Genomic DNA, 27154 nt, shown 5'->3' on the forward strand with positions numbered 1-27154 from the left:
ACTTGTTTTTACTTGAGAATAATTCTTATCCTGTTTTGTGAAGGCAAATTTTTAAAGATAAAAAGCTAACAAAGATGTTTTAGCCCATGAATTTCATCTCTCTTCCAAATGTGTCAACCATCATGGAATACAGGCTTATCACAACTTTACTTTTAAAACATATATATCTTTACTTTTCTAAGTATATTAATTTCTGGCTGATTTCGTGGGTTATTTTATGATCCGTGAGGCTTCAATATTTTTCTTCTATGGCTACAGGAAAAACCTGACATGCATTTACCTAAAAACTTGCTTTTAAGCAAGCTAATTTAGAACATTTTATTCTGATACAGTAGGCTTATATTCTAGCGCTATTGAAACAAACATCTAGGACCAAGATGGAGCCACTCCTGCCTAGGGTGCCATGTCAGCAAACTGAAACTTAAGATAACTTTCAGGTCCCTGTAAATGCTCTGCTTGACCAGAGACACCGTGTATCCAGTCAGCCAATCCCCACAGGCCAAACCAATTCTCGGCTCTATACTTATTTCTTTGTTCCTTCTCACCCCAAACAAGGTTGACTATGGGGCCCCAGCCAATCAGACATTTTCTATTTTTCTCTTCCTTGTTCTTTATTCTTCATCCTATAAAATCTTCCTGTCTTCTGCCCCATGTTGCACTTCTCCAAATGGAGACTGTCTGTTTCATAAAGTGTTAAAGTTAATTTGTATCACCCAAACTGTCTTCTTTAAATCATTTTTTAACAGCACTAAACAGTATATGGCTAAAAAAATAATTTATTCTTGCAAATCAATATTGTTAAAGAAAAAATAGCTCATAACATTATATCAATTTAGTTATAGAAATGATACAACATAAATTTACTAGATGTGTTTTTTGCCTAACTAAAAATGATAATGTGACAAGAAAGGATATATAACTATATATCATGCTTCTACAATCTAGTTTCTAGTATCTTGTTGATTTGAAAAATTCACGATTTATTATTTTGCTATGTGGCTAGAAAGGCAAGCACTATCAATACTTTAGAAGCGCTAACAATGGTGGAATCAGGCCACAACACAGAGAAATGCTGGACCGGAGGAGAGAGGAGACTTGGTTTTGAGCTCACTAGCTTTGGAGTCTTAGGCAACTCAATCTTTCTTTGTTTCCATTCCCTTATTTGTAAAACAGTAGTCAGAGTAAGCAATCATATCTAACATTCTCCAAGAGTCTCTCTAAACTGTAATTAAAATTAATGAGGGAGAAAAAAATCTTACGATTTTATCTTCAAGTGGAAACAATGACACCAAGCAGCTCAACAGATGAAAAAGAAAAATACAATATACATACATATAAATATATTTAGATACAGATATGAAAGTTTCTACCAGTACATGTGAGTCACTGGCCTTTGAGTAATTTCTCCTGACTACTCCCTACTCTGCCCCCATTTAAAGAGACTGACGAAATAAAGGCAGCAATTTTTGACATCATTATTCTTAGCAAGGCTTTGCATTTTGTTTTTATTCTCCTCGAGAATAGGCATATTTGTATTTTGCTTCTGAAAAGGGTGCAGGACATCATGGCAGACCGATACTCTTGTTTTAACAACTAGAAAAAAAACCCTTGATAAATGGTTAAAAATATATTTATGAGAGAATTGTGGGAGCAACGAGAATTTTATATTATCTAAAATTCCAAAGAGGAAAAAGTCCTTCCTAGGTGAGCTGACAATAACTGGCTCCTTTCTTCCGTAGAAGCCTTTGACAATTCTTAGTGTGGGCTAAGGATAAGATTTGGACCGAGTGGAGGCACACTATCTTAGGAAAGAGAAATTAGTACAGCTTATCATGATCTCATGGTGTTGTCACAACAGTCTAGAAACTAAAGGAACCCCAAACACAAGGCTGATTTTTCCCAAGAAATATTTGCTGAGTTCCTGGGAGGTCTGAGAGGCTTAAGTTCTGAATCTGAATCTTCAAAAAGGCAGAGTGAAATGTCTAACTCAGGTAGTGTTTCAGAGACAAAGTACTACTAGAAGTAAGAGATCTGTAACAAACACATAACTAGCTTCTAACAATCAATTATGAGGAAATACAAGGGAACATAATGAATGACAATTTGGTAATGCAATCAGCAAAATACAGACTAAGGGATACTCCTCAGTACAAATGGTCAGCTTTCTTACACAAATATATTGCAAGGGAAAAAACAAAGAGGAACCTATTGATTAAATAACTTAAGAAACATGGCCACTTTTTGTCATACATGGACCTTAACTGGATCTGGATGCAAAGATACAAAAGGAAAAAAAAATATTATGAGACTGTAAGGGAACTGGGATACCTGACAGAATATTGAGATATTAAAGATTTATTTAATAATGGTATCATAGTATTGGGTTGGTCAAAAAGCTCCTTCGGTGTTTAAAGTAATACTAAAAGACGGATTTTTCATTTTCACCAAGAACCTTACTGAACAACATATTCACCGTTTTGTTCCACTACCATCTGCCAGTTTCCAGGCAACTTCATAATTCTACCTTCTCAAAACCTTTTATCTTTTTGAGCAAAGAACTGTTCCAGGTGCCTTTTACAGTCTTCCAGGGAACTGAAATTTTTTCCATTAAGAGAATTTTGTAAAGACCGAAATAAATGGAAATCTGAAGGTGCAATGTCTGGTGAATATGGTAGATGGAATCTTCCCAGCCAAGCTCTAACTTCCCAGCCAAGCTCTAACAGTTCTTGCCTGGTCATCAAAGAAACGTGCAGTCATGTATTATCCTGAAGGAAGATTATGTGTTTTCTGTTGACTAATTCCGGATGCTTTTTGTCGAGTGCTGTTTTCAGTTGGTCTAATTGGGAGCAGTACTTGTTTGAATTAATCATTTGGTTTTCCGGAAGTTGCTCATAATAGAGGACTCTCACCATATATACAACATCACCTTCTTTGGATGAAGACCAGCCTTTGGTGTGGTTGGTGGTGGTTCATTTCACTTGACCCACGATCTCTTCCGTCCCACATTATTGTACAGTATCCACTGTACAAAAAAAAAAGTGTACAGTGTACACTTTTCATTGCCCGTCGCAATTTGTTTTAAAAACGAAACGTTTTTGTTACGTTTAAGTAGAGAATTGCACGCGGAAATATGGTCAAGGAGGATTTTTTCGCTTAACTTACGTGGAACCCGAATAAGGTGACATATGGTCACCTTATCTTTGATAAAGGAGGCAAGAATATACAATGGAGCTCAATATCAAAAAAAAACCTACCCAATCAAAAAATGGGCAGAAGATCTAAATAGGCATTTCAGCAAAGAAAACATACAGATAGCCAAGAGGCACATGAAAAGATGTTCAACATCACTAATTATTAGAGAAATGCAAAGCAAAACTACAATCAGGTATCTATCACCTCACACCAGTCAGAATAGCCGTCACCAAAACATCTACAAACAATAAATGCTGGAGAGGGTGTGGAGAAAAGGGAACCCTTCTGCACTGTTGGTGGGAATGTAAATTCAGCCACTATGGAGAACAGTATGGAGTATGGAGGTTCCTTAAAAAACTAAAAATAGAGCTACCATATGACCCAGCAATCCCACTGGGCATATACTGGGCATATATCCTGCCTTCTTATTGAAAACCAAATCATAGAAATAGCAACAATTTCAAAAACGGCAGTAGGTTCAGTAACCTGTATTCCAAAATTATCTAAGAAAGACAGTTGTCTAGAATTAAAGCTCTCTGAGAATGGAATCCTACTTCTTTCTTTGGTAGTTTGATTTATTTCAAGTTCATTCATTCATTCAACAAAGTTGCAGATAAAAAAGTCCTTACTGGAGGGACTTCCCTGGTGGTCCAGTGGTAAAGAATCTGCCTTCCAATGCAGGCTTCAATCCCTGGTCAGGGAACTAAGGTCCTACATGCCGCGGGGCAACTAAGCCCACACGCCATAACCACTGAGCTTGTGCTCCTCAATGAGAGCCCACGTACTGCAAACTACACAGCCCACACGCTCTGTACCCTGCGTGCCACAACTACAGAGCCCACACACCCTGGAGCCTGAGCGCCACAACTAGAGAGAGAAAACCCGTACTCTACAACTAGAGAAGCCCACGTGCCACAACGAAGAGCCCACACCGCAACAAAAGATCCCGTACGCCTCAACAAATACCCCAATGCTGCAACTAAAACCCAATGCAGCCAAAAAAATAAACAAAATAAATAAATAAAAAGGAAATAAATTAAAAAAGAAATAAAGATGCTTAAAAAAAAAAGTCCTTACTGTCAAGGAACTTACTGTCTGGAGGAGAAGCCAATCCAGGAAAGAACTAAACACAATCTCATGAGATAAATTCTACTGTGCATGATACAGACGAGTACAAGATGCTATGGAAGGAGAGAGGGGAGGTACTGTTTCCTTTTAGGATTGAGTTTCATGTGCTGGCAAGAATGGTGGCCTGGTAGGCGTTGAGGGAGGCAGAGATAACATCCTGAATTGATTTATGCCAAACTAAGGAGTCTGGATAGAAGGTATAATGGGGTAGCACTGACAGCTTTTAAATTATCTGATTTACACTTTAGAAAGTTAGAAATGAGGAAAAATTTTAGGCATTTATAATGTTAATAACTTCAACAATTTAGAATTATCTAAAAGAAACATTACAATCCTACCTATCAACAAAATGAAAACCTATTATCTATGGAAGTTTAAAAACTAAAAGTTAAAGGCTTGAGATGAGAAGCTTGCCTGCAGTTTCTCCTGAATAAGTAACAGAGATTAAGCAGAAAAGGAGTATAACCAAACACTTCAGGTTTACGTACCTATAACAAGATGCTCCATAGGGACATTCGGGCCGGTCATCAGCCTCACCTTGACACGTGATGTGTACACCTCCATAATCACTATCACCAGGGTGACTGAAGTGTTGAAAATGGACAGGATTCTTCCTATGAGAGTGATAAACATACTGTCAGAAAAGAAGAATTAATAGGATATAGTAGACTTCTAGATAAACTAGAAAAAAATAATTAATAGGATATAGCAGGAAACCAAACAATACACATTTGATTATTCTAGAACGTGAACCAACATGCTACATGACATTTAGTCAGTGTGGAACTCTCATGGTAGCAAATTAAATTTCTGGTGACAAGGGGAAGACCATGAATGTCAACGGACAATCTGAAAACAGTATTTTATATAGGCTATATACAACAGAATATACAGGATAATATAAATAGTATAAGCATACAGAGCTTTTAAAGACTTTTAATAAAGTGAACACATCTACACTCCCTCTGCTAAGATAAAAAACAATATTACCAACATTCTAGAAGCCCTGCATGTCCCCTTCGAATCATTAAACCCATTTTACTACCCAAAGCTAACCACTATCCTGTCATCTGCAACAGTGTTTCTCAAACTTTTCAGTCTCAGGAAAAGAACTATTAAAACTCCAGAGAACTTTTATTTATGTGGGTTATTTAACCTATTAGAAATTAAAAATGAGAAATTTTTAAAATTAATTTACTTTATAATAGTAATAAACCCTTTACATATTATGATAAATAGCACATCTTAATGTAAATACCTATTTTCCAAACAAATTCGTGGAGACATTGTTTTATACTTTGGAAATTTCTTTAATGTCTGGCTTAAAAGAGGGCATCTGAATTCTCCTATCTGCTTCTGCATTCAATCATTAACACCAATCATGTAGCCTCTGGGAATACTGTACACTTGTGAGTGAGAGAATCAGAGTGAAAAAGGCACACACACACAAAGTATTATTATGAAAATGGTTTTGGCCCAACAGGTTTCCTAAAAGCATCTCGGGGACCAGGACCTGCAAGGGCCTCTGGATCATACTTTCAGAAGCAATGTTACAAACAACATATTAGTTTTTCCTGTATTTGAATTAAAATGGAAATATGTAGTATGTACTTCTTTGAGAATGACTTTTTATGTTTGTATGATTACTCCACATTACTGCATGTAACAGCAGTATACTTTTATTACTGTGTAATATTCCACTGTATGAAAGTGCTATAATTTATTTGTCCATTCTACTATTAATAGACTTTTGGATTCATTCTAGTTATTGGCTTTTATAAATAATACTGCTGTGAACATTCTACTTTTGGCGTACTGTTAGAAGTAATAAACTAATTCAGCAAAGTTGGAGGATACAAAAATCAACACCCAAAAACCAGTTGTGTTCCTATATACTTGCAATGAACAATCCGAAAGGAAATTAAGAAAACAATTCAATTTACAATAACATTTAAAAATAAAATAGTTAGGAAATAAACTTAAGGAGGTGAAAGACATACACAGGTTTAATTTCTATTAAAGAAGACACAAATAATGGAAAGACATCCCATGTTCATGGAATAGAAGACTTAATACTGTTAAGATGTAAATACTACCCCAGGCAATCTACAGATTTAAAGCAATCCCTATTAAAATCCCAATGACATTTTTTTGCAGAAATAGAAAAATCCATCCTAAAATTCATGTGAAATCTCAAGGGACCTCAAATGGACAAAACAATCCTGAAAAAGTTGAAGGTTTCACACTTCCTGATTTCAAAACTTATTACAAAACTACAGTTATCAAAACAGTGTTGTACTAACATAAAGACAGGCATATAATATAGACACATGGAAGAGAACAGACAGCCCAAAATAAACTCTTGCTTATATGGTCAAATGATTTTTCAACAAAGTTGCCAAGACCATTCCAAAAGGAAAGAATACTCTTTTCAACAAATGGTGCTGGAAAAAGAGGATATTCACATGCAAAAGAATGAAGTTGGACCCTTCCCTTACACCATATACAAAATTAACTCAAAATGTATCCAAGACATAAAAGTAAGACCTAAAATATAAAACTTCTAGAAGAAAACAGGGGGAAAGCTTCATGACATTGGATTTGTCAAAGATTTCTTGCCAAATGCAAAGGCAAGAAATGTAAAAGTTGCCTAAGTTCCATGAGACTGCCCCAAACTCTGCCTGTCCTCTTAGCCCTCAGTCTGAAACACTAAAAAATTGGCAAATGTCACAAGAGAAAAAGAAGCCTCAAGGTCCTGACTGCCTCTAATGTTCTCAAGCGTGAGTGTTCCGCTTTGCTAGTTGTTTTCAGTGGGAGCTTTGGTCCTCAATAAGACACATCACCTTTACTAGAGATAAAACGCTTACTTTATAGACTATTAACTCATAATTTATATGACCTTATGGAGATAAAATCTACAAGTTTTAATTAAGGTATAAATTTCTTACAAGTTAATAAGAGACATTTCAATTTCTATCCAATTTTTAAAAGCAGTTTACTAATGGAATCAGATGCTATTAAACAGAAAAACTACATGGCCCCAAAAGAACAAAATTTTCAAAAAGAATTTTTTGGAAGCAACAGTTTCTATAAAGGTAAATGCTATTTTGTTGTTTTTTTGCTTCACAAAGGATTGAAATAAGATGTGACTGCTTTAGACAGGTTGAATTTGAAGTGCCTGTGATTTAAGTGGTGATTATCTGGATCTAAAATTTAGTACAGAAATCTGTGTTGGAGATACAGACTGGGGAGTTAATACCATAACATCAAGGGAGTGAATAAGACTACCCCTGAGCAATAATTTTCTATTAAGACAGAACATGTAAATAAATAATTAGAAATCAATGATTAGATAGTAAATATCAGATCTAATATCAAATATTAGAAAGTGTACGAGGAAATGTTGTGTAGAATAGAAGATGAGCAATTTAGGGAAGAATGAACATGTTAGAAAAGGGCTAAGAAAGGAACTGAATGTGTCTGTAAGCAGGACAGGAGACAGGAAAGGGAACAACACATCCAAAGGACCTAACAACAGCATGACAGCATGGTGCATCCAAAGAATTACTGGGAGTTCAGGGTCTTCTAGACTATGCTAAGAAATCTGGCCTTTAGCCACTGAAGGATTCTGTAAAGGAGAGTAATATTGTCAGATTTTTTTCTCTCTCTTCTTTTTTACCTTTGTTTTTATTTTCTTAGCCAGATCATTCAGGCAACAATGAGGAAGGAATGTGAACCTGACGGAAAGTTTGGAGACTTAGGAGATTATTCACTTGTCCCAGAGAGATCATTGCATGAGCTAAAGCAGTAGCATTGAGGCTGGAGAAAAGATACATTTAACTAATTGTTAAGATGCATGTATATAACAAGAACTCAATATAGGTTATTTTTCCCCCTTTGTTACAAATATAAACATTTTGTTTTCAAGATTTCAGTGGCAAATATTTCTTAGGTATTAATTATGTATATCAAAATTAGTGAAGAAGTAAAAAAAACTATTCATAAGCTATGATTGGTTAAAACTAACGTGTATCATCATCAAATATGTATGAATTCATTATGATCTTGATAAAACATTCAATCACATTTAACAAAGACAAGTACCAGCCAAACACCGTTATGGACTGAATTGTGTTCCCTACCCCCAAATTTATATGTTCAAGCCCTAACCCCTAATGTGACTATATTTGGAGACAGAGCCTTTAAAGAGATAATTCAGATTAAATAAGGTCATGAGGGTAGGGCTTTAATCCAAAATGACTGATGTCCTTATAAGATGAGGAAGAGACTCCAAAGATGTGCATGTACAGAGAAAAGGCCATGTGAGGACGCCATGAGAAGGCACTGTCTGCAAGCCAAGGAGAGAGCCTGCAGGAGAAACCCAACCTGCCAACACTTGATCATAGGCTTTCAGCCTCCAGAACTGTGAGATAATAAATTTCTGCTGTTTAAACCACCCAATCTGTGGCATTTTGTTATAGCAGCTCTAGTGAACTGATACAGATACCAAACAGGATTTTTCAAAAATCCAAAATAATAGAAGGTTTATATACTTCCATTTCACAAGTTTATAAATTATGTTCCATATGCAGGACTAAGGCCATTGCAAATAGACAAAATTGTGAATAAACGCATAAATTATAATGGTTGAAATTGAAAAATATAATTATTCAGGTGTTATAATGGCACTGCATTTTAAAGAGAGATACAATGAATGAGAAATTAACAGAATATGTGATATAAATATGCTATCGAATAGAAGACAAACTGCACTAGAATGTACTGATAAGATACTTGGTTTGATAAGTTGGAATGGCAAAGAAATACTTCTGAAATAGGGCTAGGTAATTATAAACATGCTAGAATAAACAGAGAGAAACTATAGCCTAAAACTAATTCACAAAGCATGAAATTAGAAAATATGGTACAGTGTTATCAAATGAAGTAAGTACAGGAGTAACCAATCAATCCAGAAAATATATATTTAGTTGTTTCAGAAGGCATCATGGTGACTCAGAAGCACCATTAGAAAAATATAAAGGAAAATGCACAAATATAAGATGCTTAAGCACAACTTAGAATTCTCTTGAGAGTTATACTGTATACAGCAACTATTTATGAAGGCATCTTTCCAACAGCTAAATAAGACATTACATAAGCAGGTATTTTGATTTGAGTGATTCTGTTTTCAAGTCTGGATTCCCCAGTTCAGATCCCTGTATTAATCAGCATATCTACAATGAAACATTTAATTCCCCACAATATTTTAAAAGCCTCTAGCAGGATTTGCTAGAATGCATACTGAGAAAGTGCAAACCAGGAGAAACATGATAAAGCTCCTAACCTTTAGGCCAATGGGTTTTATTAGGCTTTTAACACACTATAGCATGTATCTACATAGCTATTATGCTGTTGAAACAATGGAATTATGTGATAGCTGTAATTTCACTTCATACCTGTAGCAGTTTGCCCCATACATGCAGGATGTCCTCTTGACCTTGTTTTCTTCAGAACCCTGTGGAACTGAATCAGCTGCCTTTGCATGCAAAGTTTCAGGACTGGAGGGATCAGAGCCAGACTCAGGATGAGATCTTTCAGGCTCGTCATGGAAGGACTTGCCTTGGGCACTCAAACAACTCTCAGAACAACTCCTCGCCTTGCTGTCTTTATTTGGTGTTCCCTTAGTGGTGATTTTATGTTCAGGAACCTTACCAAGTTCCTCTACTGGGATTTCATTTCTCTGTGCATTAGTCTTCATGTTATTTACCTCTGTGTTATCTAACGTGATTGCAGAAAATGACTGTGACATTTCCTATAACACAAATCAGAAAGTAAATAATAAAGCATGTTTCAAAAGAAATATGTAAATTTAAGAATAAAAGCGTGAAACTACAAGATTCATGCAATATGTATATTTTAAAACTTTAAGATTCACATTTTAAAGTTATTAAAAATACCATTATCTCTGTCTCTAATTTAATAACTTTGAAATGGTCTACTGTTATCAGAAAAGGAACTTATAGCTGTATCAAACCTTTACAATCGTGTCAAACATTCAGTGACAAATAACCAGAAAAATACAAACGAAACATAAGAGAACACAACAGTTGCTTTCATTTGAATATAATCTTTCCCAAAAAACCTACTAGGCTCTTAAATTTCCTGTTCAAGAATGTGCCACACTCTTATGCCCTGTTCTTATAATTTCTTATAAGTTACTGTAATACTTTATTTCTACCCTCTAAATATAATCATGATTTTTTTTCCTACAGCTGCATGATGAAATTGCTCCTCCTTCACAGAAAAATTTGCATTAAGTTATGAGCAACTTAGAAAATAAATGATTCCTTTGAAGTGGTAGGAATAACAGTTTCAGTTTAACCAATTAAAGGCATCTTGAATCAAGTAAATATTCTCATTAGCACTACAGAACCTTTTTTAATGTGTACTTACCACCAGTAAGTACAATGAGTAAGCCTAGTCTTATCCTATTAAAAATGACCTATTAATTACTTATACTTCCTGTGGAGTGAAAACATTGCTCAGATAAACCCCAGTCCTCCTGGTAAGGATGTGATGACCACGTACTAGATACACGTGAATGTTCACTCCCATGTATAACTAAGAACTCATGTATGCTGGCTGTCTTCTGGGAAAAGCTGGTTTTAATGTTATGTGATATCCAACAGCTCAAATTTCTTGAGAAGGTGTCAGCATGACTTTTTTTTAGACTAATTACTTAGGTGTTTTGATAGTTTTTTCTTTTCTAACACAGTATGCCAACTTTAAAATGTTATCCAAACTGACTAAAGACCTTGCAAAAAGAACCTAGATCTAATCATGGCTCTCGTATAGTAGGTAATAGATAACCAATCATGTGACTACCTCTTGGAGCTGGCCCTCAGGTGGTGGCATTCATGCCACGTCCCGCTAACATATACACTATTTCCTCTGAAGCTGCTCAAGTACACCCCAATCTCATCTCCCTCTGCTATAGGATCTGGACCTGGGGGTGGGTGGGGTAACAGAGCAATTCTGATCCACCTCCCCACTTGGCAGTCCCCACACTGGGTCAACTCTCACCAATTTTCTTTTTTTCTGTTCAGACAGTAATGGGGTAAGTCAGCAAATCCACTGGCTAAGCAGGTCCAATAAAATGTCAGTCTCTTCTTCCTGTTGGCATCTCGAAATGCCACAATAAATTCTCTTAGAGCACATCTCTTCTCTTGATTTTAGAAAGGGAGAAAATAACTTCTTCCCCCAAACACAGCCCTCTCCCAGATCGTAAAACCTCCTTGTCTCTCAGTTCTCTTTGTATAAAGCCTGAGGGTGGAACAGTGAATACTTCTCACCCCTTTCAATAAGCCCCACAGGGAAAGTCTAGCTCTCACTGCTGGGGTGCTCCTTTCAAACATGAGATACTTAACAGTACTTCTGTCCTCAGTGTTGGGCCTCAACAACAGTTTTGTTGACAATAGGGAAAAATATCCCATTCAACGTCCTGTCACATTTAGTATAGGGGAAAAAATACAACACAACTAGGAAAATGGTTAAATAAAGTAGAATACATTCTTACCATGAAACACTGTGCAGAGGTTGAGAAGAATGAGGTAGATCTATATATATATATCTAAGGATTTTTTTAAATTAAACAATATATATATACTATGATTCCATCTAGCTTGTAAAAAAAATTCCCTATATATCTATGTGAGTACTTACTTGTGTAAATCCACATGAAAAGATTTAGAAGGATGCAAACTGAAATACCAGTAGGCAATAAGACTGAAGGATGAGGCAAATCAAGATTTTCATTTTACTTCACATGCGTCTGAATAGTCTAATTTTTGACAATAAGCATCTACTATATTACCACTTAAAAAATGAAAAGTAAACCAAAGAAATGAAGTAAAAGATATGAAGTGTAAAGCATCATATTTCAACTCCCTCTACTTCCATGAAATGTAAAGAAGGATTTGTTTTTTTAATATCTTCACAAGGAATATGTTGAACATGTTAATTTATTCCAAAAGAGAAAGGAGTAATAGTCACAGATATCAATACTATGGATCAGGGGTTCTCAAATATTTTAAGAGGCATAAAAACTGGAATTCATAATGTTCTTTAAGGAACTCCATGAAATATTGATATTCAGTAGGCCCCTGGCATTTAACATTCGTGGTTTCAATTATTCATAAACGGTCTCAAAAATCTATTACATGCAGTATTTTGTAAGTTTGCTGAGACATAAATTCGTACTGTGCCAATTATAAAACTCATGAGCCAGAGCAAGTCACTGAACTGGCAAATGAGAGAAGAGGAAAGATGGCGGGTGCTCTGTGCTGGAAGAAGTAGGGGAAGGCAGAGCTCCACATTTTATGGCACCCACATGGCTTATGTCCTAGATGAGATGAAAATGTGAAGAATGAAGTGTGGCAGGCTAGAGATTCATGACAGAAGAGGCAGATCTACACTTTGTAAAAATACATGCTAGAGACCTCAGGGATCAGGGAGCATGGAGCTAATGGAAGGTGGCCCTGGTGCTTGAAGGTGGCTAAAATGTACCATATTAAGACTATTAAAGTAGCCTGTTAACTTGCCCAATAAGCCCTCCCTCGTCCCTCAACCATCTGAAGTTGTTTTTTTTTTTTTTTGGCCCCGCCATGCAGCCTGTAGGATCCTAGCTCCCCAACCAGGGACTTAACCAGTGCCCATGGCAATGAAAGCACAGACTCTTAACCACTGGACTGCCAGGGAATTCCCCATCTGAAGTTTTAATACACTACAAGGGACAGGATAAAGAACTTTCCCCGATACAAGTTCAATGAAGTAATTTGTTGTTGTTTCCAAGCTGCCCTTGGAAAGAATGTCTGTGCTAATAAATTGCCTTAAAAGTCCTGCATCAATCCCATTAGCACCCACACGCTAAGGACTAAAAAATCCTAAACTCCAGCCCCAGCCTCACTCTTGAGCTTCAAACTCATATATTCAACCACTAGCTAGACATTCCTTCCTCAATATTCTATGCAACTCAAACTCAAAATGTCAAAATTGAAATCCTCCCTCTGTATTCTGGCCATAGTTTTGGCCAACATAATTTATCTATTCATTCTAGCCAGAACCTTGGAAGTCTATCTTTCATTTCTTCTTTCCTTCACTTTACCCAGATCTAAGCAACAAGTGCTGCAGTTTGTTTCTTAAATATTTCTCTAATCCAATGCCTTTGCATCATTCTTCATGTCAGTGCCTTGGGTCAGATTCTCTTCATTTCATGACATTGTCAATGCCCTTATCCCCCATTTTTATCTTATTTTCTTCCAATCTCTCCTCTGAAGAGCTGGCTTATGTAGTCCTCCTCAAGGCTCCCATAAAGATCAATGTGTTGTCACTTTATTTTAGGATTTGAATCATGTCCCCCATAAGACTATTTGCTTCTTATCAACTATATCTTATTCATCTTTATTCATTGAATTCCATATTCTAGCATACTGCCTTGCATATAACAGAAAGACTGCTTTAGTGTAATGATTATTAGAATGGTCTTTGAAATAAAAGAATCAGATTTTGAATATCAGCTTTGCTATTTCCTAACCTTTGACCTTGAACAAGTTGATTTAAACTTTCAGACTCCCCTGGTCTGTAAACCAGGGATATTATCAACCAACTTTACAGGATTTTCTAAAAATTAAATGAAATAAGTATATCTTAGTACTGGGTATAGCCGATAAAAAAGGCTCAATAAATGACTGTGGGTGTTTTTTCAGTTGTTGTTGTTAATAGCATTATTAATGCCACCATATTACTACTATTTGCTTAGTGAGCGCTTGTTAAATGAATGATTAAATGAATGAAAAGGTGTTTCTGTGGGACTGATCAGAGACATGCTATAAATGGTACAACCTAAATGGCCGATCAGGAGCAAAAGATATAGGATTCTTTGATGCAGTAAACAAACACTAAGAAGCTCTGGGGGACACAGTCTTACTTAAGAGATAGCTATGTACATAAGAGTTACACTCTTCACCTCTCCTGTTATTTTGGTCAGCCAAGCCAAGAATCTAGTGTACTCAAGACAAATGAAGATATTCTTAAAATATCACCTCCCTACCAGCTTTCAGGAATAAACAACCTATTTTTGGTAATGTTTCAAAGAGTTTATTCAACATCTAGATCTTTTGATATTCCTGATAACTTAAAATGATTTCTTTCTGAATAACCTTGATTGCAGTCCTTACAGTTGGCAGAAAAGGTCTGACCTTTCTTAAAGGTTCACTTGTGATTATCAAACTTTATGGGTTGGTAATAAACATAGGAAAACGTGTATACTACAGATTTTCCTCTGAAAAAAATTTCTCTTCTTGGAAAAAAAAAGGGCAGTTATATTGATATTGTAAAAAATCAATAAAAAGAAACCTCAATTAAATAGAGTCAGGATACCAGAAGATGGAGCTCTCATGCCCTGTGATGAGAGCAAAGCCCAACAGAAGGAAGACTCCTCTTCTTTCCTGGCAATGATTCAGCCAATAAAAAGCCATGGACTCTTAGTTTACTATAGTCTGCCAACCTCCTTTTCCTCTCTATAAAAGAGTTCTCCTTCCCTTGTAAAGCGAGAACTTGCAGCACATGGCTTGCCATGGTTATAGACCTCGAATTGCTGATCACAAATAAAACCATTTGTTTTAGGTCAACATTTTGGTGGCCTGTATGGGGATCAGAGAAGACCCCCAATAGCTCCAGGGCTGGTGAACAAACAGGTGCAGTCCCCACAATTGAGTCCACTGTGCTCACTGATTTTTCTTGCAGACCCTGGAGTTCGCAGACCCATGTTTCTCCAGGATCCGAGCTCATATCCTCTTTGCATTTGAAGCTCTCCAGGCTTTATCTGGAATCTATTTTAAAGTTCTGTCTTCCAGGTTAAGGCCTTGTTCTGCATGAGGGTACTCATTTGGCACTTTGGTCCGACTTTGAGATCAGATTAACTGAAGCTGGCTGAGAAGCCTCTAGCCTGGCTTCTCCAGGACCAAACTGTTTCCTTAGAACTGTCTGGTATTAGACCTGCGAGCTGTTTGAGTTGCGAGCTGTTTGAATTGAGCTGCTTAAGCTGTTTGAAAATTGTTCTTTTATTATAGAGAAAAACCTCTGAGAACTGGCACCCAGTTATCTAAATATTTTGAGGGCAACCCACCCCCACAACAGGTACTTCAGCTGATTTTGTGTTTAAAAACCACAGTCCTTCCTCATGGGCATTTCCAACTAAATGGACCAACCTGGTCAAAGGCAATTTAGAATATCAATGGCCATTATGGGAAACTTTTGAAATCCCCAAATTAATTTTCTTAAAACCAAGCTGGATTACAATAGCTCGAAAACTTCCAGAACTGAATGGAATGACTATTTTGATTTGAAATTTTGAGGCTTCCCAATGTTATCAGAAATCTAAAATTGCCTCTCTGCAAAATAAGATTTTAAGATTAACTGAGGCAAATGATTAAAGAAAAACAAAATAGCTTCTGAAGCTTCAGGCTCTTCTCCCTTAGCTTCTTCATCTCAGGTTCCACCTCAGGTGCCATCTTGTCTTTCTCCCTTAGCTCCTATAGTCAGACTCTGCCTCTGGCACAAACTTCCTCCTTCCTTTTATACTGTCTATATCTCCTCTGTACCCTCAGTGCCCCCATACTAATTTTCTTGCTAAACTTCCCCTTTTGTCTGAAACTCTCCCTACTCCCTCTTCCTTTGAAATTGCCAGAACCTGTTGCTTTAAAATTAAGCCTTCTGAGGAGCCAGAGGCTAAACCCTTAATTTCTTATATTCCCTGGACTAAAGCTGAACTGTGAGCAATAGTCAAAGGTTTTCCCAAAGTAACAGAAGACCTTCATAGATTTGCTGAGGAATTTAATATAGTCATTCAAACTTGACAACCTGGTTTCTCTGACTTACATCACCTAGTTCATATATTTGTCACTGAAGGCCAGGCCCAGCATTGGATAAAAACTACTAATTGGGAAAATCTTGAAAGGTCTCTAGCATTACAAGTGGGAGACCAGCCCAGTAACTTATTATATGATCACACTTAAGCAATCATGAGGCGACTTCATCAGGTAATTCCTACGGCTTTTCCAAAGCCTGTTGATTGGAACAAAATTCAGGCTTGCACACAAAAATCTGATAATCCTGTTTATGACTATTACAATCAACTTCAGATTGTTTTAAAAGAAAATTCTGCTCTTCTTTCAGATGTGGATTCCACTGGGGTATCTGTTAACTCTATGTTTATTACTGGGCTGAACTGGGTCCTTTCCTTTCTAGTAAAAAGGAGCAGGATAGAATGGAAAACGATGTCTACTCCAGATTTAGCTAACCTGGCAAACCAGCTCACTCCAACTCTAGGTGGGTAACCCTGCCCCCCCCCAAAAAAAGACTACTAAAATTCTTAATCTTCAAATACAGCAACTAAAAGACTCCTAAACAAAACCAAAACCCTCCTAGTTTCTGCTATTATTGTGAAGAGCCAGGACATAGGAAAGAGACTGTTAACAAGTGTAAGTACTTCAGGCCTTCAGCCCTCTAACCAGCCTTTCCAACATCTGCCCAATTCTCAATGACAGGACTCTGATAAACTACAGGGGCTCTTCCCAATCCTCCCTCTCAATCGACTTGGAGAAACATTTCTCCAGATTGGGGATGAATCTCTTCTAGTCTTAACTGACCCTGGAGCCATACTCTCAATGCTCAACCCCGCTACTATAAAGCAGTCCCTAAAACAGCTCAAATAGTGGGATTTCTAAAGAGCCTCAAGAGTTTCCTCTCCCTGAGCCTATTCCCTTGTTTAGGCCCTTTGAGAGATGCACACCCTTTTCTCCTTAGTTCCTCTGACCCTATTCATTTATTAGGCTGAGACTTCTTAAAGAAGTATCATGCTGGAATTTCTTTCTCCCAAAAGGGGGAAATAATTCTAGAATTTAACAATAGTCATCAAAGTAACCAATCAGGTGAATTAAATGATCCTTTGACATCTTTTATTTGTTTTGCCTCTGATGGCACTAGAGCTAATTCTGAAAACACTGATCATTTGTCCCTAGTGAATCAGCTGCCACCCTCCTTATGGGCAAAAACTCCAATTGATACTGGCAAAATTCACAGCGCACCTCCCATCAAGATTCAAATAGAGCCCTCAAAACCACTTCCAGAATTAATATTCCATAAGAAAAGAAGGCCTTAAAGGCATAAAGCCATAATAGAACATTACAAGGCTCAAGGTCTCATTATCCCTTACACTAGCCTGGTAAGAAAACCTAACGGCTGAGGGTGGAGGTTCATCCAGAATCTCTGAGCAGTAAACAACATTGTTATCCCTTGACACCCCATTGTTCCTAATCCCCGTACATTACTAACATCCATTCTTACTGGAAGTAAATTCTTTACTGTTACTGATTTATGTAGTTCATTCTTTAATATTCCAGTTGATGAAGCTGGCCAATACCTTTTTGCTCTCACTTGGGAAGAAAAACAATTCCCCTGGACAGTAATGTCCCAGGGTTTTGCTGAGGGTCCTTCTTATTTCTCACAAATCCCAAAGGCTGATCTGGATTATATAAAGTTCCCTAGAAGTTCTACTTTGTTGCAATATGTGGATGATTTGCTTCTTTGCTCTCCTTCTCAATCATCCTCACAGGAAGACAGTATTCACTTGCCAAAGTTTTTAGCCTGAAAGGGACATAAGGTTGTCAAAGAAAAATTGCAGTTTGCCCAAACCCAGGTTCAATATTTAGGGCATCTGATATCAGAACGAAAGCTACATGTAGATCCAGATACACTTCATGATGTCCTAAGTTTTCCCAAACTCCAAACTAACCGCCAACTGCAAAGTTTTCTCAGGATAGTTGGTTACGGCCAAAATTGAATTCCAAATTTCTCTCTTATGGCCAAACCTCTGTATGCTTTATTAAACAATAACAACCATGACTCAAACTTATGGGAAGAACCGAACAATATAGCCTTTAAGGCCTTAAAGTTGAGTCTGATGAACCCGCCTGCCCTTGAGAATCCCAATTATCAAATTCCCTCTTTTCCTTTTTGTATATGAAAAGGAAGAGAATGTCCTTGGCGTACTCACCCAAAACCACGAGGTCCACCATCAACCCACACTGCATTATTGCCAATAACTGGACCCTGTGGCACAGGGATATCCTGCTTGCCTTAAAGCCATTATGGCCACTGCCCTTTGGGTTAAAGCCACCAAGAAAACTGTGGGATCCCCTCTAACTATTTTTGTACTTCATGCAGTAGAAGCCCTCCTGAATTCTCATCACCCTCAATATTTCTCAGCCAGCTGCCTCACCTCCTATGAAGGAAGTCCTTTTGTTAACTGCTCCTCGCATAACTCTTTTATGCTATAATAACCTTAACCCTGCTACTCTTGCCCCCTCTGTCACGAAAGAAGTCCCTCTTGACTGCTTAACACTGACTGATCACATCCTGACTCCTCATGATGATTTACAGGAAAGATCTCTCAGTAACACTGACTTCTCATGGTTCACTGATGTTCTTATTTAAAAGGTAACAATGGCAAATATTATGTTGGGTATGCTTTGCAACTCCTTTTGATGTTGCTGAGGCAGCATCTTTGGCCCAACAGGCTGAATTATACACTCTCAAATGGGCTTGTACTTTAGCTAAGGGCAAAACTGCCAATATTTATACTGATGGTACGCACTTTAAGAGTAGCTCATGATTTTGGAATACTGTGGAAGCAACGTGGCTTCCTTACTTCCAGCGGAAATAAAATTTTAAATGGCTCTTATGTTCAGGAATGCAATATTTTTATCTGCCACTTTAGCTATTACTAATATTGCATGGCATTCTAAACTTTACTCTATGGAAGCTAAGGGAAATCACTTTGCTGACATTTCTGCAGGGAATTTCTGCCCTGAAAGGGGATAACATCATTCTGTTGGTCCAAAGGAACATTTCCCCAGATGATAACTTAGAAAAACTGGCTAAAGAAACCCAACAACTGGCCTCAGAAAAGGAAAAACAAGATCAGAAATTCAAAAATTAAACCAGAAAGCTCTGGTTTAGACTAACTAACAACCCAGTCCTACTGGAAACTCTAAAATCCCCATTCATCACCCCTGTACATGCATTAAACCACTGGTCTACTGACAAAATGACAGCATTCATGAATCAGTATTGATGGGGAAACACTGACAAATCCACCAAAAGTATCTACCTCACTTGTCCCACTTGTCTGAAATACAACCCAAAGAAGTCTGTTTGTACTGCTCCTAAACAATTTAAACTGTCCAATGAACCACTCAAGTCTGACAACTTGCTCTGGCTCATGGATATAAATATGTTTCAGCAATGGTCTATGTGTTTTCACATATAGACAGGCCTCCCTTGCAGACAGGCTACTGCTTCTTCTGTGGTTAAGGTCCTTTTAGAAAAAAGTATCCCTACCTGGGGAATTCCTCTCAAATTTCATGGTGATCAAGGAACACATTTTACTGATCAGGCACTTCAACAAGTCTGCTATTTAGCCAGTTTTACAACACTTTCACTGTGCTTTCCACTCTCAATTCTCGTTTAGGTGAATGCACTAATGGCATTATTATCACTCAATTGGCAAAATTTGTAAAGGCCCTCCAGATACCTCGCCATTGGTCCTTCTAAATCTCAGATCCACCCCTTTTGGAACTCATAAAGCTCTCACCCTTTAAGACAGCCACAGGATGCTCAATGCACTTGGCTCTTGCTTCTTTTGACTCACAACTGATAAGAGGAGAGATACTCCAATATTGCAAAGGCCTAATTGCTTCTATTAAAAATAACCATGTTTTGGTAGAGCAATCTTTTCATAGTGTACTTGTGGGAGATGATGACCTTAAACATCACCTGGCAACCTGGATATTTCGTCTATTGGAAAGAAACACCTCCAGAAGAACTCTCTTCAACCTCACTGGAAAGGCCCCTATCAGGTACTGCAAACCACCCCTTGTGCTGCCAAACTCCAAGGAGTGGACTCTTGGATTAATGTGACACACTAAAAACTGCACTGAACCCTGACTGGCCCTGCACATCATCTGATGACCTGAAGGTAAAGATTTCCCATAATTGAAGCCACATCTGATGAGACAGCTTTCCCAAGATATCCAGACCAGGCCTGTTGGAACCTTGTCTGCCAAACCTCTGATGACATAACACTTCAGATGCTCTCCAATCTCTATGATCTTTATAACATAGAGACTTTAGATTAAAAGTGCCTGAAAGTTCTTCCTCCTACCTCTCCTTGATACTTGAATGTGACTTCAATAGGTTTCCAATCTGTACTTTCTCTCCAATGTGAGACACCACACCCAGCAAAGGCCCCTCCTGGCATTAAGGGACAAAAAGCCACTGAAACCAGAAAACCTGATTCTTGATCAGCAGTGCTTTCAGAGAAAGACCTTGATCAAAAGGGGTAAAATGTAAAATATTAACAAACAGAAACTTCAATTAAATAGAGTTGGGAGACTAGAAGGCAGAGCTCTCATGCCCTGTGATGATAGCAGAGCACAACATTAAAAAGAAAGACTCCTCTTCCTTCCTGGCAAGGACTCAGCCAATGAAAAACCATGGACTCTGTTTACTATAGCCCTCCCAACTTCCTTTTCCCCTCTCTAAAAGCATTCTCCTTCCCTTGCTGTGCAGGAACTTGCACGTGGCTCATCCATGGCTGCAGACCCCAAACTGCACTGCTGACCTTATTAAGTCTTTATAGCCAATATATGAGTCAGAACACATTTTGTTTTCATTTATTAAACTTGACTCCATAAGTAAGCAAAGGAGTTGAGCCTATAGTGATTATACCCCACTTCTCTAGCTTGAGGAAAGGATCCAGTGAGAAGCAGGATCTCCTCTAATGGGAGAGGAGGCAAGAGTGAGGGGAGAACTATAAAAGGTCTGACTCTCTGAGATAACTGCTGGAATTTCCATCAATCCAGTGCATGCTATTCTAAAACCAATCCTACTCCTATGGCTCTCAATGAGACTAAATAGATGGGGACCCACAAAGCTTAGCCATCGGTCTACAAGGATCATGAAAACTGTCATCTAAAGCCACCCTACTCCTGAAAGGAAGAATACCTGATCTTTTTGTCCTAGGGCCATCTCTCTCTCTCTTTTTTTCCCCCTTCTCTCTCTCTTCTTAAATTCATCCAATAAATAGGCCTCATTTTCTTAGAGTATCCAGTACCAAAGAATGCTTCAGTCAGCCAAACAATTCTAGTGACTTAGCAAAAACTGAAAGAGGAAAGAAAAGATTTATAAATACTGCAAGTTAGTCCAGAAGTAATCCTGCAACAGGCTGTTAAGAACTACCCATTTGGGGCTTCCCTGGTGGCGCAGTGGTTGAGAATCTGCCTGCCAATGCAGTGGACACAGGTTCGAGCCCTGGTCTGGGAAGATCCCACATGCCACGGAGCAGCTAGGCCCGTGAGCCACAACTACTGAGCCTGTGCGTCTGGAGCCTGTGCTCCCAACAAGAGAGGCCGCAATAGTGAGAGGCCCACGCACCGCGATGAAGAGTGGCCCCCGCTTGCCGCAACTAGAGAAAGCCCTTGCACAGAAACGAAGACCCAACACAGCCAAAAATAAATAAATAAATAAATTAAAAAAAAAAAGAACTACCCATTTGTTGTTCCTCTCTTCACACTTATCAAGAAGGTAGTTACAGGCAGTCTGAGAATGACCAATAGAATAGAAGAAACCAGATTTTCAAAATGGAGGTACCAAATTATGACCAAAGTCAAGTGGTCTCCACCTTTTTTTCAGTCTGAAAATGTCTAAATTAAAAGCTTTGTTTTCTACATTGCAAGTGCTATATTAAAGATTAGTTTCAGTAAGCCAAAAACAAACAAAAGAAAAACTGGGGCTAGTTTTTATCTTGATAAACTCAATATAAAAAGCATTTTTGGTTTTTCCTTGATATATACAGCATATAACTATTCCTAACTAGAACACCTGATGAAGAAAATAATCAAATTATGAATTTTTAAAAAATCACCTTGGATGAAATGATAGACTCTTCCTGGTCAGCATTTTTGCACTTTTTTCCTGTGTCTTGCTCTGCTGATATACTTTCTGTACTTCCTGATGAAATTAATCGCTTTCTTCCTTGCTGTGCGATGTTTACTTGGGTTTTGTCTTTGCAGATTCCTTCTTTTCCACTTTCTTGGATTATATTATTATCTTAATCACACACAAGTACATAAACACAAAGAAAAAGAAGAAGAAAATTATCTCCTGTACCTTCAAATGTCAATAATCCATACCAAAAAAAAAAAAAAAAAGGAAAGAAAAAGGATAAAAGAGCAAGTAAATTTAAAGTTCTATTTATATTAAGGCCAATCTCCAATCTGAAAATGCATATTTGCAAATCTCAAAAAGTATTAAGCAGCACCATGGCCAAGAGCTCCAGCCCTGAAGTCATCCTGGCCAAGATGCTAATGTGGGCAGGCTCCATCCTCTAACTGTTTCACCTCACCTTTCTCAACTTTGGTTTCATCATCTGGAAAAAGGGAGTTATAATAATAACTGATGGAGTTATTAGGAGGAGTAAATGAGGTAAGATATATAAACTCTCAGAGTACCACATGTATGTTAGTTATCATATACATTTTTTAAAATTTTGGCATTGAATTTCTCTAACAGAAAATCTGACATATAACTATCCAATGAATTTTACATACACTTACTGAGCCTCTATCATCCACAGTGAGGAATACAACTTAAGTTACCTTAAATACAGATTAAGTACCTAAAATAACTGAAAAGGAAGAGCAACCTCTACAAACTTCACTGATAAAGAAAACAAGTCTCAACAACAATGGACACTGCATTGCCATAATACTTATTCGAGGTTCAATGTAGTGGGGAAACTTAAATCAGCATCATATTTTGTTAACAAATTCATGAATTGTCTAATCAGAAAAGAAAAAAGATCTGCTTATTTTAAGAGGAAAATCTTCATGGTTAGTTGTCTTTCTCCTCTACTTCATGAGGGCAGAGACTTTCTGTGCCTTGTTCATTGTCCCCCATTTTGTGTCTCTAGTATCTAGACCTATGCCTAACACAAAACTGATACTCAATGAATATGTTTGAGTAATTGAATTGTTAGCATACACAGAAATTGTCCAAAGATCCTTTGAGAGACTGGATACAGGTATGTAAGGCAATCTGTAGTCACTATTTTAATGTTCTAAAGCAAAGGTTAGCAAACTTCTGCAAAAAGCCAGAGAATAAATATTTTAAGCACTGTGAGCCATATAATATTTGTCACAACTACCCAACTCTGCCTTGTAGTGTGAAACCAGCCATAGACAATACATACATGGATGAGTATGGCTATGTTCCAATAAAACTTTCTTTACAGAAACAGGCAGTGGGCTGAATTTGGCTCATGGGCTGTAGTTTGCTCAGAGCTGTTCTAAAGGATATTCAAATGCCCTGAAATGACACACCCTCATTAAACTCAGAAAAGAAATACTAATAGAATACTGTCCATATTATTGAACAGGAAAATCACTGAACCAATATAAAAGTAATGTATTTATCAAAGGAAACTTATGAAAAAACTATCTAATAACTAAACTCAGCCTCAATTGTTTAAATCTTTGTTTTGAATCTAAATTAGGGAACATTTCACATCATTTTAGAAACTGGCAGAAATAGGACTAAATAAAACTGACTATACAGTTTGGTAAGCAAATGACCAAATATTACAACAGTTATGAATTAGTGAAACCAAGGGAAATAATCAACTATGATACTGTTTACTATGTTAGGAACTAAAAAACTGTATATTAAATAAGGCACAGCTTTTCCACAAATGACAGTTCACCACATTCTAAGTGTCACAGATGTATATAAAATTCTAAAATTAAATATATATATATTTAAAATATCCAATTCTTTAAAATTCCAAATGATATACTACAAATATCCCTTCTAGGGACCAGAGCTCATTTTTTTTTTTTTTTTTTTGCATAGGAAGAAGTCATTTTGATACTGTTAAAATGTTCTTCACAAAGTGTATATAAAATATGTAAGCTAATTGGCTCGTAACAATCTTTATATCTGGCATATAAAATATTTTTCTAAATCCAGGATAGGTATACTTAAATGATAGAAATATAAAAGAAATTAGCTATTAGAGCAAATCAGTTTATTTTAAACAATTACTAACTGCATTTACTTACATGATCAGTTACACTAATACTATATGAATACTAGCTCAACTATATGCATATATGTCATTAAAATCACAACCATCGAATTTTATCCTCCAAAGAAACCACTCCTAACAGTTATAGTAACAATTTGATGCATATCCTTCTCAACTTTTTCCTAAGTATAAGCAAATATATTTACAAATACATAAATATATACAGGGCTAAAATTATACATGCTATTATTTCTCTGGGATAAATATCTAGAATTGGAATTTCTGGACCAAAATGAGTTATACATTTAAAGATCTAAGAGATATTGGCAAATATCTCTATTTAATGTCTCTAAATAACTTTAAAAGGCTATACCAACTTATACTTCCACCAACCATGTTTGCTGATACCCATTTTGGTCAGTACTGAATATTATCAATTGCTTAGATTTTGATGAGTTTAATAAACAGAAACTGGTATCTGGTTGTTTTAATTTACATTTCCCTATCTGATAGTAGTCATATATTTATTGGCTGTTTGTATTTATTCTTCTGTAGTACAGCATATAAAATGCCCCAAATTTCTACCAAGTTCTTTCTTTTGTGTTACTAAGTAGACAATCATTAAAAACCTTCTATCTATTATATAACTGTGGCAGATAATATCTCCCAGTAGATTGTTTGTCAGTCTGCTATTTGCCTCTGACTTTGTTTACAGTGTCTTTTGCATTAAAATTTTTTTTACCTTTAATCTAAATAGATCTGCCAAATTTTCCCTTATGGTTCTAGGCTCCCCATCATCTTAAGAAAGTCTCCCAGAAGTAATAAAAAATATTTCCCCATATTTTCTTCAAATGCCTTAATAGTTTCAATTTTTACATTGGTTATTAATTCAATAGAAGTTTATTTATGAATATGGCATGAGCAGTGAGTGCTCTATTATTATTTCTTCCAAATGGAAAGCTAATTCTCCCAACATCATATTTAATAATGATGCATCCTTTCCCCATCAATTTAACTGATAATTTCTTATATATTAAATGTGTGTTATTCTAATCTGCTTTGGGGTGTTTCACTCTTTTTTACTGGTCTAACTTACCTATTCCTATGCCAGAACTATCAACTACTAAAAGTAGGCACCAGCCTAGATTGTGAAAAAGGAAAGTTCTATAAAGAAATGAATATTTCTGTCATTCAAACTGTCCTTGAGCATATATAAAAAATCTCCTAATGCACGTTATACAATGCTGACATAGCTCTAATGTCAAAATCTGACATGGATGGCACAAATGGAGAAAAATACTAACCACACTTATGAATATAGATACAAACGTCCTAAACTAAATATCAGCAAATCTAGCACAGCATGAAAATAATAAGTCACCACAATAAAATTAACTTATTCCAGGAACACAAGCATGGTACAACATTAGGAAATCTACCAACATCATTAATTACATTATCATATGAAAATGCAGGACTGTTTCTATAACAAAATTTCTTTTCAAAGAATTCAACAGTTATTCCTGAAGGAATCAGTCAATCACCCTAAACATGATGAGTATCAGAATCAAATACCAATCATATTAAGTGCTGAAACACTGACAGAATTACTGTTAAAATCAGGAATACAGATGCCAATTTTATCCATTTTTATTTAAAATTTATAGGATCTAACTTATGAAATAAGAAATGTTTTTAAAAGCAGTAAATAGATCAGAAGAGCCAAAATTATCATAATTCTGTAGATATGACTATACAGCTAGAAAATCCAAGAGGCTAAAAAATGATTAGAATTAATTAGATCATTTAACAAGGATGAAGTAAATGTTTATAAAGAATAAGAAGAGCTTTAAGTAAACTGAACCATAATCAAATTAAACAATGTCAGTTAAATATTTATAATCTGTATTGAGTTGTCATACAGAAAATATTCAGAGTACAAAATTAAGTGTAAACTAAATGGTTTGGGGACTACTTACTACTTCAACATTTATCAGCATGTGCCATTTTTCATAACTCCATGTTGGAGGATTAGAAGATGGGGAAAGAAGAATACTAAAGGGTTGCATGGTAACCAGTGAAAATATAAAAGCTGCCTTTTCAATCTAGCAAGAGTGTCATACCCTAGGAGTTCTAACTTGTCCTGGGGTCTAGAAGGTTGAGGAAGCAAATGGAAGCAAAGAGAGGGGAGGCTCTAATACCCTTTGCCCAAATATTTATATTCACTTACCAATCACTAAGGGACATGGAAAAATTTTAGCCCAGGCCTGAGAAGCTCATGATAACATCTAAGGGCTAGTAGCTGGGGACCCAGAAAAGTAAATAAATTAGAAGTATACTGGTTGAAAGACAGAAAGGATAGCCTGATCACAGCAAACATTCACGTACATGTAAGAATTAAACTAACAGTTAAACTGAGAAAAGATCTAGGAGAGAATGCAAGGGCATATTAATAAAATAAAAAGCAAAAACCAAACCAAACCAAACCCCCAAAGCATACAGAGGGTAAATTCAGGTGGCCATCCAGGTATAGTGGTATGGTTCAGAGCATGGGCTTCAGAGCCAGACAGAACTAGGTCTCAATTATAGCTCTGGCATTTATTATGATCTTAAATAAGTTAGTTAACATCA

At 36.7% G+C, this 27154-nt stretch overlaps 1 protein-coding gene across 1 annotated transcript in view; it reads right to left on the bottom strand.

Moving 5' to 3' along the window:
• Positions 1 to 27154, bottom strand: part of APLF (aprataxin and PNKP like factor) — an 82296-nt gene that overhangs the window by 15198 nt on the left and 39944 nt on the right. The window contains exons 6-8 of the mRNA XM_033400403.2: positions 22364 to 22548; positions 9777 to 10132; positions 4809 to 4934 (exon numbers count right to left, since the gene is read on the bottom strand). Of these exons, the coding sequence (XP_033256294.2) occupies positions 4809 to 4934; positions 9777 to 10132; positions 22364 to 22548 (667 nt within the window). The remainder of the gene's footprint in view (positions 1 to 4808; positions 4935 to 9776; positions 10133 to 22363; positions 22549 to 27154) is intronic.

Source organism: Orcinus orca, chromosome 13 (assembly GCF_937001465.1).
Source record: "Orcinus orca chromosome 13, mOrcOrc1.1, whole genome shotgun sequence".
In the NCBI taxonomy this organism is placed as follows: Eukaryota; Metazoa; Chordata; class Mammalia; order Artiodactyla; family Delphinidae; genus Orcinus; species Orcinus orca.